General features: G+C 43.0%; 1 protein-coding gene across 5 annotated transcripts in view; it reads right to left on the bottom strand.

Moving 5' to 3' along the window:
- Positions 1-16,605, bottom strand: part of CFAP20DC (CFAP20 domain containing) — a 260,697-nt gene that overhangs the window by 82,302 nt on the left and 161,790 nt on the right. Inside the window, exon 13 of one of the 5 annotated variants that reach the window (XM_084794505.1) lies at positions 9,969-10,362. The exons of the other annotated variants lie outside the window; for them this stretch is intronic. Coding sequence (XP_084650631.1) covers positions 10,357-10,362 — 6 coding nt within the window. The 3' untranslated portion in view covers positions 9,969-10,356. Of the gene's footprint in view, positions 1-9,968; positions 10,363-16,605 lie in introns of those variants that run through there. 5 annotated transcript variants of the gene reach the window in all.

Genomic DNA, 16,605 nt, shown 5'->3' with positions numbered 1-16,605 from the left:
GAGCTTATAAATATCTAAGATGCTTAGGAATCAAGTCCCCACTGTGACTGCAGGCAACTCTTAACTGCACAGCAGGAACACCGTGCTGTGAAAACTGACTATGAGGTCAGTCCTGAGCAAGGGCTGCGGTTCCATGGTAGAGTGCCTGTCTAGCTATGGCTGGGCCCTGAGTTCCATCCCCAGCACAGGGAGGAGGAGTCTACCAAAGCCTCCTACCCGCTGTATTGTTTCAAGTGACACTGAGTGTATCTGTATACTCACCCACTCTACAGAGCACAATACAAACGGTGACTTCAGAGCTTATAAGTGCAGTATAGTCCAACCCTCAGGTGAAAAACGTGAGTCAAGCCCGAAGTATGCAGATCATTTCCATGGGAAACCTTTAAGTGGACTAGAAAGTAACACTTCCACATTACTATTTTAGAAGTGGAATAATACTGACCCAAAGTAACATGGATGGGAACAGTTATAATTAATTGAAACCCTATAGTGCAAAACTGCTTCCTGTGTCCCATTCACATATCATTAAAAGTCGAAAATTTGACCAAAAGATATATTATTAATAGTTCACAAATGAAAGCTACCCCTTTGCCAAGTAAAACTGATAACGATGTCACAGTCACACAGGGGAAGACTATGCAGCCGTGAAGTGACTGTTCTATTTACTCTCACCAACAAAATATTATGACAGAGGGCATCAAAGAGAAACAGAGGTAGAACTGACCGTGGGGACAGAGGTAAAGGGGCAGGGACAGGAATGTGCAGGAACAGAGAACACGACAGGTAGGACCTCTGAGGTGTTGTTACTGTTTTTCTTTCTTCATCTGGACAGTGGTTACATGAGTTTTTCAGATTGTGACCACAACATACGCTCATGGTGCCCACACTGCCACCTGATCAACCACAATGACTGAGTCTCAGGCTCAAAGAGGATTTGTGTGGACCTGGCTACTTGTTGGTCTGTGGCAACCCATTCACTCTGGCAGTTCTACAGGAGAAAACAATCATCGGTCTATAGAGCGTGAGTGGTGCCTTCACACTTGTATTCACTCTTAGGTTTGTAGATATAAATGGAGTTTTCAAAGATTTTTTTTTGAGTCCTTTGTGACAGCAAGAAACATAAGAGAGTCAACTGTTCCAGGCTAACTTTAAACTTTAATTGCTGTTTTAAATTGAGTAATCATTTCCCTTCTATTGCACTTGTAATAGTGTTTAGTTCCTGAAACTGCCATTTAAAATAGTATGTGACGGCACACTAAGCATCCTGGGGCATCTCTTCACTGGTGTGGCTGTGCTATGCATCCTTGCCAGGACTTGCTCTGATTCACTGGGGATGCAGGGCTAACAATACAAATGAGGATCAAGCAGGAGGCGCAAACTGGAGCTGTAAAGTGGCATATACTTAGCCACTCTGCTCACTAACAATTTACGGTATTTTGCAGCATGTGTTTACTTAAAACTTCAAGATGGAGCCATGATATAACCTAGAACACTTTGCTAAGTGTCAAGGATTTGGTCTCAGCTCACATAACATAACCCAGGAGACTCCAATCAGCAGGACCAATTCCCAGAGTCTCCACTGTGTTTCAGGTCGGTCACATATCTAGGTGTAAGTGGGGCCAGTGCCATTAGATATCTGCCACAGGCCTTTCAGCAGCAGACACACATGACAACCCCTGCATGTCCCCCACACCTATCCCCTAAAAAGGACTCAGGAAGAAATTCTTGTGTGGTTAAACTCCAGTTAATTCCTTGTGAGGAGATAGGAAGTGCCTTTGGGAAGGAGGGCCACCAAGCAGTTTCCACAAGTTTTTCTATTGAGAGAATACCCTAATGTGGCATCTGCACAAAAAACACACTTCCATACGTTTCCCCTTGATGGTCAACTTGCTAATTTTCAGAAAGAATTCTGACAACTATAACTGGATTCTTTTTAACTTTACAGAGAGTTGAAAGCTGGTTTAGAATTTTCCAGCACCTATCTTCAGAGTTCACGGTACTTCCTGAGCAGCTTACCATTAAATGTACTCTAGAAGGAATCTAGAAGGCGGGGTCAAGCTGAAGAGGACTCACATTCAAGGATATGACACCTTTGAGGTCACAGTAGCCGTGGCCATGGGACAAGCATGGCGGCCTTTAATAAGTGATTAAACAATGCTGTAAGAAACTGAGTTACTTAAGGAACGAAGGATTTTGGATATTACGGAAATGAAAATAGCAGAGTAGGCGATTTGAAGTTTTGGGGTGTGAAGATGGAACATGTCATGGGACTAAGAAGAGAGGTGGCAAACATTTGTGTCCCCATCTGTGTACACTTACTGCCACCAGAAGTCAAGAAGCCACCTGGAGTGCTGTGGAACTGCTTTTGGAGATCTCTAGCTGGAGACAGGTACCTGGCTTCTGGAAAGTTCAGGGTTTGACCCTGCTTGTCACTTAAGAGCAGCATTAGCAGAGTCTAAGGAAGGAGTCTAAGGTGTAGCTGGGAACTGAGGATAAAGTACAGTGTACCCTGCAGAAAAGGCCATAGAAAGAGCTCCCAGAGACTTCAGACCTTCCAACGTTTGGAGATCCTGTTGGCCTGGTCCTCTATGTAACACAGGAAAATGCAAGTAAGTCTTGACCCTACCTGAAATATAAAATCAAGATATCAGAAAGACAAGTTTCTTCGCTTGAGCAAGATGCTTAGCATGCTGGAGAACGTACAGGGAGCTGTCACAGTGAATTTGGCTGTAGAGTCCAGGCATCTACATTACCTCATACTTCTGTTAGTGCTGTCAGCTTGGTCAACTTCTTCTACTTACAATTTGTTTAATGTTTTTTTTTCTTTGCGTGTGTGTGTGTGTGTGTGTGTGTGTGTGTGTGTGTGTGTGTGTGTGTATGCTTGCATGTGTGTTGGTGCTTATACATGTGTATGCACTTGCATGGGAAAGTCAGAAACTAAGGTCGAATGTCATTCTCTACTGTTTTCCACTTTCTTCGCTGAGGCAGGATCTCTCGCTTGAACTGAAGCTTCTGGCCTAGCTACCCATACTAGCCCGCTTGTTCTAGAACTCTCTCTGTCTCTTTCCTTATCGTGTCAGGATTCCAGGTGGCCCTTTATCCGACTTGTCTCCTCAGATCCAATTTCTTCAACTTTTGAAAATCTGAAATTGATCTCTTCACGACATTAACAGGCGTACTGGTCACACAGCAAGCTGCTCACTAACAGATACCACAGTGTCCTGGTCAACGGCAATGCTACCAAAATTTTAGACTATTCAACTTTTCATTATTTTACGTAACTTCTGCTCTAGAGAATTGGGCCTTAGTAACAAATTGCAAGAAACCAACCACTCTGTAACAACTGTAGGATTTGGGAATAAATACTGTCCGAGGGCACGTGGGCTAGGATCAGACTCCTCTACTAATTCACGCATTTACCAACAGCACAAATGCCTCTTCATCCCTGGCTTCTGTAGTTTCAGCAATAAACTTAGATGAAACTTAGGTAAAGACCTTGTCTTTTGTGGGATAGGAGAAAGTACAATTCTGACAAAACATGAAATATCAGAAGTGAGTTTCCTAAAAGCTTTTAACTGATGGGAATGTCCGTGTCATTCAGCACTCCGGGTCATGAAATGCTGCTAGTTTTGCCGATTTAATTTTGCCCGTCAGCAGTGAAGCTCCACCCCCTACAGTTTAGACCTGGGAACAGAGCAGGCACACAGAAGGCAGGGAATGAGGAGAAGCATCGCTTCTGTTTGTAAATATTTCACAGAAGGGACACGTGAGCCCACTCTGTGTAGTGCTTATTTAACGACGGAACACCAGAAGCATATGCCCGCGATAGCAGCCACTTACCAAAGAATCACTGTGGTTAATTTTTGGACTTTATTAATTTGCCAAGGTTTCATTTGCCTTAGAATGCCAGAAATAGTGGTTTCCATATGGCAGAGAAGTAAATAAATGAACCATTCTTCCTTGTATAATGTTCCATTGGATTATGGGATAGATGTTCTACATACACTATTTTATTTCATAGTTGAAACATGCTATGGACATGCACTGTTTCACTCTAGCCCTGGTCTTTAGACGAGCTGACCAGGGCTGGAGATAGAAGTAACAAGTCCAAGGTCACAAAGGGAAGAATGCCACACGTAGCCTCCTGCAGGTCTGCCTGGCTCCAGTCAGTGTGCTGGGCCACTGTATCCAGGGCTCCTGACTTAGCTGCTTGGGGGGTAAGGAAAGGCAGGTAGACTTGATGGAGAAGCCTGTTGTCGGCTGTCTCCAGGGCATCATGGGGCCACTGAGCACCAGTGATGGAGCCGTCAGATGGAGGAGAGTCACCTCTAAGTGAACCTGCACAACTGGGCCAGGGCACTGAACATTTGTCTAATATGTAGGGAATCTGACACTGAAACAGGTGTTGGGAACAGAGCAATATTGTTGTAGCTCGAGCAAGGGCTCTGAAACACATTTCTAAATTCTTTTAAGGATGAGGTATTGCTGGAAAAACAGCTGCAAATGGCATATTCCAGTGGCAAATTCAAAGAGAGACAGATGGCTTCCCTTTGAATAAAGAGTATTATATAAATTAGGAAATGTGGAACTTCATGTAAATGGAACAAGGCCTTTAAAACTTGAAAATAACTTTAAAATTCACTTTTCATTAAGTTTGTAGAGCAAAAATTACAGCCTTTTAAAATAAGTATGGTAGTAGCTACTCCCTGCTCTAATACTGGGCTGAAACACATGAGGCAGACAGTGAAACACTCCTTTTGCTATCCTAAATGTTGTGGCAATTAACTAAAAAAAAGAAAAAAAAAAGCCTAGATTAAACAAAGCCTAAAATACCTTTAAAAAGTATTCTTCTATAATTGAATTTCGAGATTAAAAAATTGGACATTAAAGTCAAAAGTTAAAAAAAAAAAAGAATTATTGGGTGATTTTTTTTCCCCTATGGAAAGCACCTGAAGTCATACTCTGTGGCCCTTTGGTCTTTCTCATGAAAATGACCAGTTTTCAATAGGCTCCGCCTCCTCCTGGTAATACTTTGCCCATTCTCACTTCGGCAACAAATGTACTACAACTGGAGCTACCAAGCCCAGTAGATAAGTCTATTTTGTGTGTTTGTTTAAACACACAAGGAGCGACATTGGAGGGCTTAACACGGCTCATTCATAATGGCTTGAATGCAGTTGTGTACGTAGAGAAGTTTAATTACCAGCTATCTACATGGCTGCAATATTACCCCAAGGGCCGCACTTCTTTCTTAATTAAAAATATTTGAGCTCCATAATAAAGAACTCGATTAAAATATGAATAAAACATTGCAAAGGAGAAGTTTACCAAGCACTCTGCAAATCAATTTCCGAAAACCTTCCTGAGAGTGGTACCTTTCCAGGTCGGGGCCACAGACAGCTCTGTTCCTCCTTGTGTAAGAGCCTTTAGCTTTCCTTTGCCATAAAGGGGGGCTCCCACTTGGTCAGAGTGCAGGTTTGCAGCGGGGCGTCCACGCACAACTCCAGGTTGTTGGGACTTGAGGCCAAGCCAATGCTTGAGCTCTGTAGCAGGAACATTACTATCTGTTCGGGCTCTCAGCTTCTGAACTCTGGGCAATCTTTAATTTTGTCTATTTCCTTTTCCACATAATATGCTAATATTAGCTCCATGCCTCGAACATCTGTCTATTGCTTTCCTTCCTTCATCTTGACTCTGGACTAGCAGTGGAATACCTTGTTCCGTCCCTGCCTGTTACATCAGCTCTTGACAAGCCAGAGGCAATCTTCTCAATGCCATGCTTAACGCCCTCCAAATGCTTACTACTGTTCCTAGGATGGAGACTTCCCTCTTTAAAAACACTACCTGGGTCCTGGGTACCTCTGCGACTTCATCTTCATCTACTTATCCTTTGGTCACATGACCCATCATTGTTCTCAAAGCCTTGCATCTGGTGCTTCTGATGCCTGACACGCTACTCCCAAGGTTACATGCACATCACAGCTCAAATATCACCATCAAGATAATCACTGATGTACCTGGCATGCTGCCCAGCATGCCGTTCCATTGCATTATTTGTTTTTTCCTATACTCGTTGCACAGATTCCTCTATACAGATGTTTGTCGTTTTTCAACAGCTACAACCTGCTGAAGAGAGAGGCCTTATCTATCTTTGTCAGTGTTGTACCTTTGGCACTGAGGAGAATTCCTGACCTCAGGCATGCAGCAGATGTCTTTATCCAGAAGGTGAACCACACAGCAAAATTCTGTCATCTGGAAGTGTCTCTTTTAGATGTCCAGTAGAGGTGGTAGTGATGCCTGGCATGCCACTGAGCCGGGTGTATGGCCGAGAGAGCTGGTCCAGCAGTGGTAGCTGCAAACTGATGCTAGATTAATTCTCAAGGCTGATGTGTGGCATCAAGCACATGTTCTAGCTGGTGTCATTTGTCTGTGTTATACTTCAATGTAAGACCAAAACAGGCAAAGCACAAAGTCAACAAAATTAAGAAAAAATTCCATCGATGATAACTTATGAAGGCAGCAAAGCAAGACAGAGAAATAAAGACACATAAAAGAAGTGAAACTATTCTTTTTTGTATAAACAAGCAGGTGGTAGGATACAAACTCACTCCTATATATTAGCAGTGGACACACAAAGATAAAGTCAAGAAAACTATTCTAACCAAAAAGATAAAATATTTGCAAATAAATTTAACAAAAGAAGCTAAAATTCACATATGGAAATGGTGAAGCACTGCTCAATGACACATGTGTAAAACTGAGAAAAAGAAAGATACACCATGAGTTTGAAGGCTTAAGGTGATACCAGTTAATATTAATACCAGTCGGTGGTATTCACAACCTGCTCTGGAGCGCTATGTCACCCATGCTAGTCAGCTCCCCCGCACACACTGCTGTATGTGTGAGAATGAGCTTGCCAGGAAAGTTTATTTAGATAAAGATTCTGGAAGGTCCGGCCTCAGATGGGGCAGTCTGCTCTGGTGGGGTGCCAGAGACGCATGGCAGGGGACACGTGGCAGAGGAAGTTCTTTTATATCATAGGAAAAGCAAGAAGAGAGAGGGGAAAATGGGACTTGCCTCCTACAATACTATCCACAGTCCAGGGCCAATGAGAGAAGACTTCACATAGCAGCCCCCACCCCCACCCCTAAAGGTCCACAGTATAGCCCAATCGCCACAGCAAGCCTACAACTAAGGGGCCTGCTTTAGTAAATCTTCACCAAGACCCCAGCTGTTTTTTTATGCCAAAATTGACATTCTCAAATTCATATGTAAACGCAAGGAACCTAGTACAGCAAGAACAACAAGGAATGGGCAGAGTGAAGAGGGAGAATGCTCACTTCTTGATTTTGGACCTTATACAGAGTGAGAGGAACGGAGATAATTTAGTACTGAAAGAGAGAATATGGATGTATGCTATCTCACATATCATTATACTGGGAGAAATTTCTTTCTTAAAAACATGCTGGGACACTAAGTCTCCATGTTAAATAATGTAGGTGGATCACCCCCTACACTACACACAACATATTAACTTAACAAAGGCCACAAAAATAACTGAAAAGTCAGAACTATAGAAGTGTCAGAAGAAATCTTCAGTGTAAATAGTTGTGGCCTTGGGTCAGGTGCCGGCTTTTTATATATACAACCAGATTCGCAGTAGTGGAGGAGAGCAACAGGTTCATCAAAATTTAGAATGTTCATGTTTCAAAAGGCACCACCAGGAAATGAAAAGGCAACCCACGAGTAAATATTTTAAATCATATATTTGTTAAGAAAGTTTCACTCAAACCCTATTAAGAATCCTTGCAAATGAATAATGGGAAGATAATCTAATTAAAAACAGGCAAAGGACTTGAATAGACATTTGTCTCAAGGAGATGTGCAAATGGGTAATAAGCACCTGAAGTGATGCTCAGCATCGTTAGTCGTTACAAGGATTCAAATCAAAATCAGCAAGGGACCACTTCACAGCCACTAGGATGGCGTAGGTCCAAAAGACAGACCAGAAGAAATGCTCATTAGAACATGCAGAGATTGGAGCCTTCAGATGCTGCTTATAGGAAAGGAAAACGGAGCAGACATGCTGGGAAGAGCTTGGCGGCTCTCCCCCCAAGATAGCAGCAGAGTTCCCTACAACGTAGTGATTCCACTTTTACATATGTATTCAGGAAAACTGAATCCACATGCCCACAGGAAAACGGCCATGAAAGTTCATAGTGTCCTCATTTGTAATAGCCCAGAGTAGAAAAAGCCCAAACCCCTCAGCTGATAATTGAATAAGAAAATAAGGCATAGCCAAATAAAGGATTCAGGCACAGCGTGATGGCTATTATTGGTTGAAGACCCAAGCAGCTGGGTACATCTGTGAGGGATTTTTTTTCTTAATTAAACCATTCAATGTGGAAAGATCCACCTTTAATCCAGATTTTTTTTTTTGAGGTGGGAAGAGCCACCTTTAACCTGGGCCACACAAGGAGGCAGCCTCTATAAAACACATGGAAGAAAGAAGTTCTTGTTCTTTGCCTGCTTGCCCTTGCACTCACGGGCACGTTCATTCCATCACTGGGATTCGAGCCTGTTTCTTCAGGATTTTGGCAGATACTGATGATATTCCAGCACATACACCCAGCCTCGAGATGTGAAAACACTGGACTCTTGGGGCTTCCCATTGGTGGACAGCCACTGTGAGACTAGTTAGACCACAGCCTGTATGGCACTCTGATACAGCCTACACACACACACACACACACACACACACACACACACACACACAGCCTACACACACACACACACACACAGTCTACATACACACACACACACAGCCTACACACACACACACACACACACACAGCCTACATACACACACACACACACAGCCTACACACACACACACACACAGCCTACACACACACACACACACACACACACACAGCCTACACACACACACACACAGTCTACATATACACACACACATAACACAGCCTACACACACACACACACAGCCTACACACACACACACACAGCCTACACACACACACACACACACACACACAGCCTACATACACACACACACACACACACAACATATGAAGACAGATATACATATACATACACATATGTACATACTCATTCTACCGGTTTTATTCCTATAGAGAATCCTAATAGAGAATAAATCAAGTGCTATCAGGTATATATTCAGCTAGAGAAATCAGACACAGAAGGCCACATATGATCGTCCCATCTGCATGACATGCCCAGAGCAGGTAGGGAAGAAGTAGACAAGTAGTTGCACAGAACGTGGCAAAGATAACGGAGATGACTGTTAGTTGGGGCTGGATATCTTCTGGGACCTTGATTTAAAAAAAATGCTGAGCCAACATTTTAAAGGAAGCATTCTGATGCATGAAAACGCTCTTAACCGAATAATTTGAGGGGGGAAAGCTGCTTCTATGGGTCTGTGGGGGAATCCCCCTGTGGAGGAGGCACAGCATTGGAGGGAACTTTCACAGGTTCTTAGTTGCAGAAATCTAGAATCCACTGTAAAACGGTGAACATGAGCTTGAGCTTTGTGCCTCAGACGAACACTCCACTCCTGCTGCAGTGTCACTCCTCAGCGAGGCACGGAGGCTACTTTTGTCTCTAATGATTTTATATCCTGTTAACTTGCAAATGCGAGCCATGGGCCGGAGTGGTTATATCAGTTGTCAGAGGTAAAACTGGACTCGTTGGAGTTTTCAAACCATTTATTTACTTTAAATTTTCAGTTACGTTTTAGGATGTAGGCGTGTGCACATGAGCGCGGATGCTGAAGGAGGCCTAAGGAGCTCTGAACTGGAGGTAAAGTGAACTCGGGCCTTCAGCAAAGTACAGCTTCCTAGAGGCTGACTGAGCCATCTCTCCAGGCCGTAGTCTGAGTTTTGAGACTGAGCCCACACTTCTTTGCATGAGTAGAAAGCCACACCTTTGTGCCTTTACTCCTCACCAATGACAGAGTGACCCCCACCCACCTGATGCCCATTCCTTTGGAGCCTTTGCTCTGTCCAGCCCGTCAGCGGGGAGGGGAAGAGTGACTTAAAAGTCTCCTGCTTCAGGCAGGAGAGACACGTTGGGGCTGGGCTTTGAAACTTGGAAACTATATGTATAAAAAAAAATCTCCTGAAATAATCCAAAGGGTTTCTGGGAACTGTTTTGACTCAAGTGGCTCTTAAGCGAGGAGAATGTCACCATCTTTCGCTCCAAACTTCGGTCCCTTTCCTCTTCCTGTCACTCTCCGGCAGCATGCAGAACCTTGCTGAGTGGCGGTGAACTTCAAGTCCACGTGTGCCTTTGCAGGCTTACTTTTGTGTTCTGGTTTTAGTTCTGTTAAAAAAAAAAAAGGCAGCTAGGAAGTAAAAGAAACCTTTTGAATATACAGACTGACAGACTGTATTTAACTGCGATAGCAAAGAAGCCAGGGGGAAAGCAACAGGGCCGGTCACTTGCCGAGGCCTGGCCGGCTACATATATGGTCAAGGTAGGCAGCATTGCAGAACGACCCTCAAGGCCAGCTTATGACAACTTCAATTTGTTAGTAGAAATAAATAAATAAAAATCACAAGGTTAAATAATTAATGGCTTTTTGATTGCTTTAACAATATTTTATACACTAAAAACATGAAGAAAGGTACACACAGCCTTTTCCCTAACTCGTCACAGAACAAACGATTTGCTATTTGTGGATGAGCACGGGTTTGACTTTTCGCTTTGGGTATCGCTTGAAGAGAGGTTGTCAGCATCAGGAGGAAGTGGTTCACAGTTATTCTCATGGCGTGTTGCGCATGGACAGGGTTCTGGAGTGACGTAGAGAGTCCACGCTCAAGTTCCAACCACAGCAGCTGTTGTCCCTGGAGTGTGACCTTTTATATCTGAGTGTCCCATCTGAGTGGTGAGCACAGTGGTTGTCCCCAACTCTTGGGGCTTTTGTGAAAAAAAGAAAAACACAGTGGAAGCAAAGGAGTGTGGCACAGTGGTGGACATATGGAATGTTTAGCTATATTAGCTACTGCCATTTTCCTGATGAAAAAGAGGTGGCCATCTGTGACTTGTGCTCAGTTGCTACTTATTTCAAAATGCTTAGAGCACATATGAGGCAAAGTTTTGTACTGTAACAAATACCGAATTTTTTAGACATGATACGTAACATTTTTCATGTTTTGAAAAAAGTGGAGTCTGTGTGGCTTGTTCTGCAGCATCTCATTTATTTTCCAGTTTCTGAGTGTAGTTTATGAGAAAATGGATGGAGAAAAGCACTAACAAAGAGGGGAAGGTCACCCTGATGGACATGCACGCAGCCAGCCACACAACCAGTGCTGAGGTTTAGCTGAGGACACGGCTTCACTCTTAACCCTCACTCATATCATTTATTATTTGTGAAACTGCAGCACAGAGATGAGAAAACGAAGAGCGTAATGATGCTTTTATGGCTCCTAATGTAGATTGTTATTGAAAATCTGTCAATTTAACTGGCAAGCTTTTGGCTCAAAAAATAAGGTCTCATTTATAATTTGCAGACAGTGATCACTCAAATTATAGGAAGTAACTGGGAAATAAAAAATAACTATTATGATGAAAACCACATAATTATCTTTCTCATTAAAAGCATGAGGCATTCTATTATCACTGGGATGTGCAGCGTACTCTTTAACAGCTGTTGTAAATGAACTAGAACATCTGAAGGGGGAAGGAAATACATTACCGATCACCCAAATGATAAAGAATACCTTCTGTTCTAACTGTGTAAGTGCACCAAAGCACAACCTAGCGGGAAGTCCCGCCCACACAGAAAGCACAGCAAACACACACACAGACCCTTCTGGAATCTTTTTCAACCTTCCCAAGACTTATCCTCAGGAAGTTCTGGTTGCTGAGGCTGGCCGTTATGGCAGGATCCCTCTGCTGTGATCAGGGGATCTGGGATTTTCTAAGAACGCCTTCCTTCCTTTAGGGGTAGAAATCCAGGAGACAAGCAACAAACCCATTTGTGATATCAATCTTGGCTGTCAACTATGGATTGAGAGATACCTGAACAACTGTTAAAGCACACTTTAGGCTAGGTGTATCTGTAAAGGTGTTTCCGGAATGCTTTACACGTTGGTCAGGGACTGAGGGGGAACACCCATGTTGAATGTGTGTGACATTACCCAACAAGGTGTGGTCCTACACAGGACAGAGGAGAAGGTTTGCTTTTGCTAGGACCCAGGGACACCAGACAGCAGATTCTAAGCGTTTCAGTGCAGACTTGGGGCTGCATTCTTGTTCCCTCCTGTCCTGGGGCTTCTAGCTTCCTGCTGGAGAAACTACGGTTTCTTGAACTATCCCAGTGGCAGATGGCCACGGCAGGCCTTTGACGCCTCTGGTTCTGTAAGCCACTGAATAAACTCATCGTTACATATACACTAGGCGGGCTATTATCCTTTCCAGAGCCTTGAGCAGCATGGTAGTTTAAAAGATATTTCTATGTGTTTGCCTCACTGAAGAATTCTGGCTTTCTGGTGTTCCTCCTCCCAGGGAGGCCCTTCCTAGACAGCTTCCTCATGTCTACCCTGCTCTCTAAGTGGACTACCACAGATGCACTGGTACTTGGGACGGGAGAACCCTGGAGACTGTGGTTACCCCACATTGAGGAATAAAGTGAAAATCACTTTGGGCAGAAACTTATGAATAAGATATCAAGTACAAGTTTTTAACAAGTTAATAAATCTCTGAATAAGGTACTATATATTTTACTTTAATATGAAAAGTGAAATATTAGTAGCTAAGACAGCTATACCAACCACAAATAGGTACTAATCATTTGCTAAGATGTCTTTCTCTATGGTAAGTAGTCTGGATAAGGCATATTTTTCTACCCCCTAGTAAGCAATCAGAGAACACTTAAAAAATATTCACACATTTGCTTCAAAAAACACCTAAAAGAGGACCCACAAGTGATCTACAGCATTTAGAATGGAAGGCTGTGTCTTCTACATGCTAAGCTGCCTGCAGGAGAGAAACCAAATCATAAGAAATGTAGCTTATTTAAATGAGGAAATGGTATTCTAAGAAAAAAGCAAGGTATTTCTGACTGCTGCCAGGAAATTTTGTTGTTTAAGAGCAGTAGATAATAAAATGTGCTTTATAAAGTGTTTTTCTTACATGAACATTTCAATGGAAAGTGTATTTTTAAAAGAAAATATCAAAATCCTATTCAATATAATTACTCAAAAAGCTGGAAATGAATGTTAGAATATCTATCTATCTATCTATCTATCTATCTATCTATCTATCTGTGATCTATCCATAGGAAAGCAAAGGTGAAAAAAATTAATGGCCAAGGAACTAATAAATATGGGGAAAGAGCAATACAGTGTCCTTTCCATGCTACAAAATACTACATATCGCACCATAAAAATTTCTTGCTATATGACAATATTTAAAGAAACAACTATATCATTTTATGTATGTATGGTAGATTTTTCTAATTTGACTCACTCATTTTTACATATAGTAAGCAAATGATGGTCAAATAGGCTTGTATCAGAGGAAAGATAAAATCTTAGCACATTTAAAGAAGTGTCATGTGGTGCCTGATGACCTGTACCCTGACACCAGATACATGGGGAGGCTCAGCAAACTATTCATTGACCTTCCATTCAGAGCCACACAGGACTAAATACACAGTTGCCACTAAAATTAGGTGTCCTAACACAAAGTATTTGGTGAAAAAGTTGGACAGTTTAGTTTCACACATGTTCAGTAATAATGATCCTGCCAGGAAGGTGAAATTTCCTCTTCAGAAGGAAGAGCATGTGACGGAGGGCAAGCCTGCTCCGGGCTGAGCGTGGGACAAGGGGAGAGTTAGCGGAGATTTAGTTAGAAAGACTCCATTCCTGTCTTCCTCCCTTTCTGTGTCATCATTTTAGATCCTTGTCCCAGGCGATGTGGATGGCGGGAACACAGTGGCAGACCAAGTCCCTGACACCTGGAGATGTTAGTTATGTGATTGGAAGCAGACTATCACAATGACACAGCACGGAGCACACAGGTATGGTGCTGTCTGTGGGATGCTGGGAAGGGCACTGACTTACAAGTGTCCAGTTCTGGGGCTACAGCTCCATGAGGTGATTACAAATACCAAAGATGTACTGTGTATTCCAGAAACCCAGAGATGAGGACTTAAGCGTCTTCGCCATAAATAAATAAGGTGGAGAAGACATGCTTAACTCAATTTAAATAATAAGCTATATGCACGCGTTGAAGCATCATGTGGCGCAGCATTAATCTGTACACGCTCTGTACTCTTCTGTACCAGTTAAAGGAATGGAATTTAAAACCTGTAGTGGCAGCGAGGGGACCAGAGCAAAAGCAGTGAGACTCATAAAGTAAGAGGCAGTAAAGAAGGTCTTCCAGAGCGCACTCTCTTGTGGGAAAATTTAAAAGGTGACTTAAACCTGGATGTTTGCTACCTTTTTTAGGAGGGCCTGCCCAAATGACCTCACTTGGCAAGAGGTCTGCAGTGCATCAAGGTGCAGCCTTTTCTTGCTCTCCTCGGGCCCACCTTTCTGCGTGGCACAGGCAGGGTGGGTATACATGAAATCACTCCCAAGCACGTGTCTCGGCCATCAGCTCACACGTTCCTTACGTTACATCCCGGTTTGGAGATCAGCCAAGGCAAACACATACCCTAGTAAGTATACTTCCCGGGCTAATGTGATTTTTTTTTCTAGGCTATTTTAAACATACGGGAAGGACAAATGCCTGAAGGATCTGCACAGGCAATCGTAGATACATTCCAATCGCTTGCCCCGGACCCCTAGTTGTAGTTTATACCAGACTCAGAAAGGAAATTAAGATGGTTGAGAAGGACAAGATGATATACAAAAGTAAGCTGAACTAATATTTAGATGTGACCTGGCTAGCTTTTCACTCAGAGGAAAATTCTACTGTCGTCGCTAAGAGGAGGACACCGAGATGACCATGTTCTTTTCTTCAGTAATGCCTCTGCCTCTTTTATAAGGCATAGTAGATGCTGTCCATCGATTTAACATATGTAATGCATCTGGGCTCAACTTGCTGGTGAGTCGATTTCTGTGTGAGCGCTATGCATTTGTTACGTGCATGAGAAGTCAGCTTCCTAAGTATGGGTCGAACCACCACACTCTCCCTTTAGTTGATGATGGAGCTAGTGAAAACCCGTGCAGCAGCCAAATGTACTTTGTCAAAGGAGCAAAGAGGTCATCTACCATTTTCACATTCCAGTTATCTGTGTAGAGTGATTTATTTCGTGTGCCTGGCCCTTTAAAAGACCCTATGCCTTTCAGGTTAGTTTGGCTCTGGGAATTCTGGGAACAGGAGAGGATATAAAATGGGAGCCAAGGCTGAGAGAAGGAGTAGGATTGGAGGGTAGGCAGGAGGAGGGTCCAGCTGGAAGAAGAGCAGGGCCAGAGAAGACAGTTGGTGCAGGAAGGAAGAAGAGAGAGAGAGAGAGAGTGGGGCTAGAGAGGAGAGAAGAGACTGGTCAGAGTGAAAATAGGAGACGGCTGAAGTGAACTGGGCCAGCTGACAGTAAGAGCAGAACAGCTGGTGACAGCTTGAGCCAGGAGAAGCTGAGCGGAGCCAGAGAAGACATTAAGAGACAGTCAGGAGAAGAACCCAAACAAAGTAATGAAGTAGCAAAGAAAAGAAAAAATAAGAGGAAAACAATGACAAAAACATAAAGTTACACACTGGCTCATCTGTTTCTCAGAAGAACAAGTACAAAATGCTTTTGATTCAATATCTATTTTTCAAAAATCCAAATCTCTTGAACTGTTTGTCTACTGGGCACAGAAACATTTGTTTGTTAAACAGTCATGCCCCAGTGCCAGGGACAGGGACAGAGTGTGCCTGGTTAGCTGTGGCACAGCATATGTACGCTGAAGAGCATGGTTCCCCGAGGAGCCTGCACTGCCTTTGCTGAGCTATATTTCTTAGAAGGACGTGCAGATGGGCATTTGGGCAATCCTTTCTGGATGCCCAGAATGGATGGATCTTGCTGAGCTGTAATTTTGAGAAGATAATTTGAAAGACTCTTGAGGGCCACTGACTTAGCGCCAATGGGGGCCTGAGCTCTTTGAATCCTAACTTTCATGTCAAATAAGTCAGGACAGAACTCACTCTAGCCTTTGTAAAAGTGGATGCTCCTAGATAGCTAAAGAAGGAAGCCTAGAACATTCTAAACAATTCAGTAACAAAACACATTTGCAATATTCCAGGCTCACCCTTGATGGCAATCTTGAGTTGCAATCTGGTCAGTGGGAGTTTTCAGTTTTGGTCAATATTAAATGTGCTAATTGACAACAACTTTCAGCTACACCATAGGGCTGGCCAACAGTTGAGGTGATACTTTGGTTTTTGAGGAAAGAGATTAGTTATCTGGACAAATTATGGCAATATACTTACAAAAATCAAAACTCAATTTCTTTCATGAGACTAAGAGGCCATTCCAGCGCGTCTTAGATGTCTTTAGAACAACCATCTCCAAACAGGATCTCTCCTTCTTGGCTATTACAGGAAACCATCAAAGCATTAATATCATTCTCAGTG

This window comes from Acomys minous, assembly GCF_964271855.1.
Source record: "Acomys minous genome assembly, chromosome: 9".
Lineage (NCBI taxonomy): Eukaryota > Metazoa > Chordata > Mammalia > Rodentia > Muridae > Acomys > Acomys minous.
The sequence above is the reverse complement of the archived record's forward strand: the minus strand, read 5'-3'. Positions and strand labels throughout refer to the sequence as shown.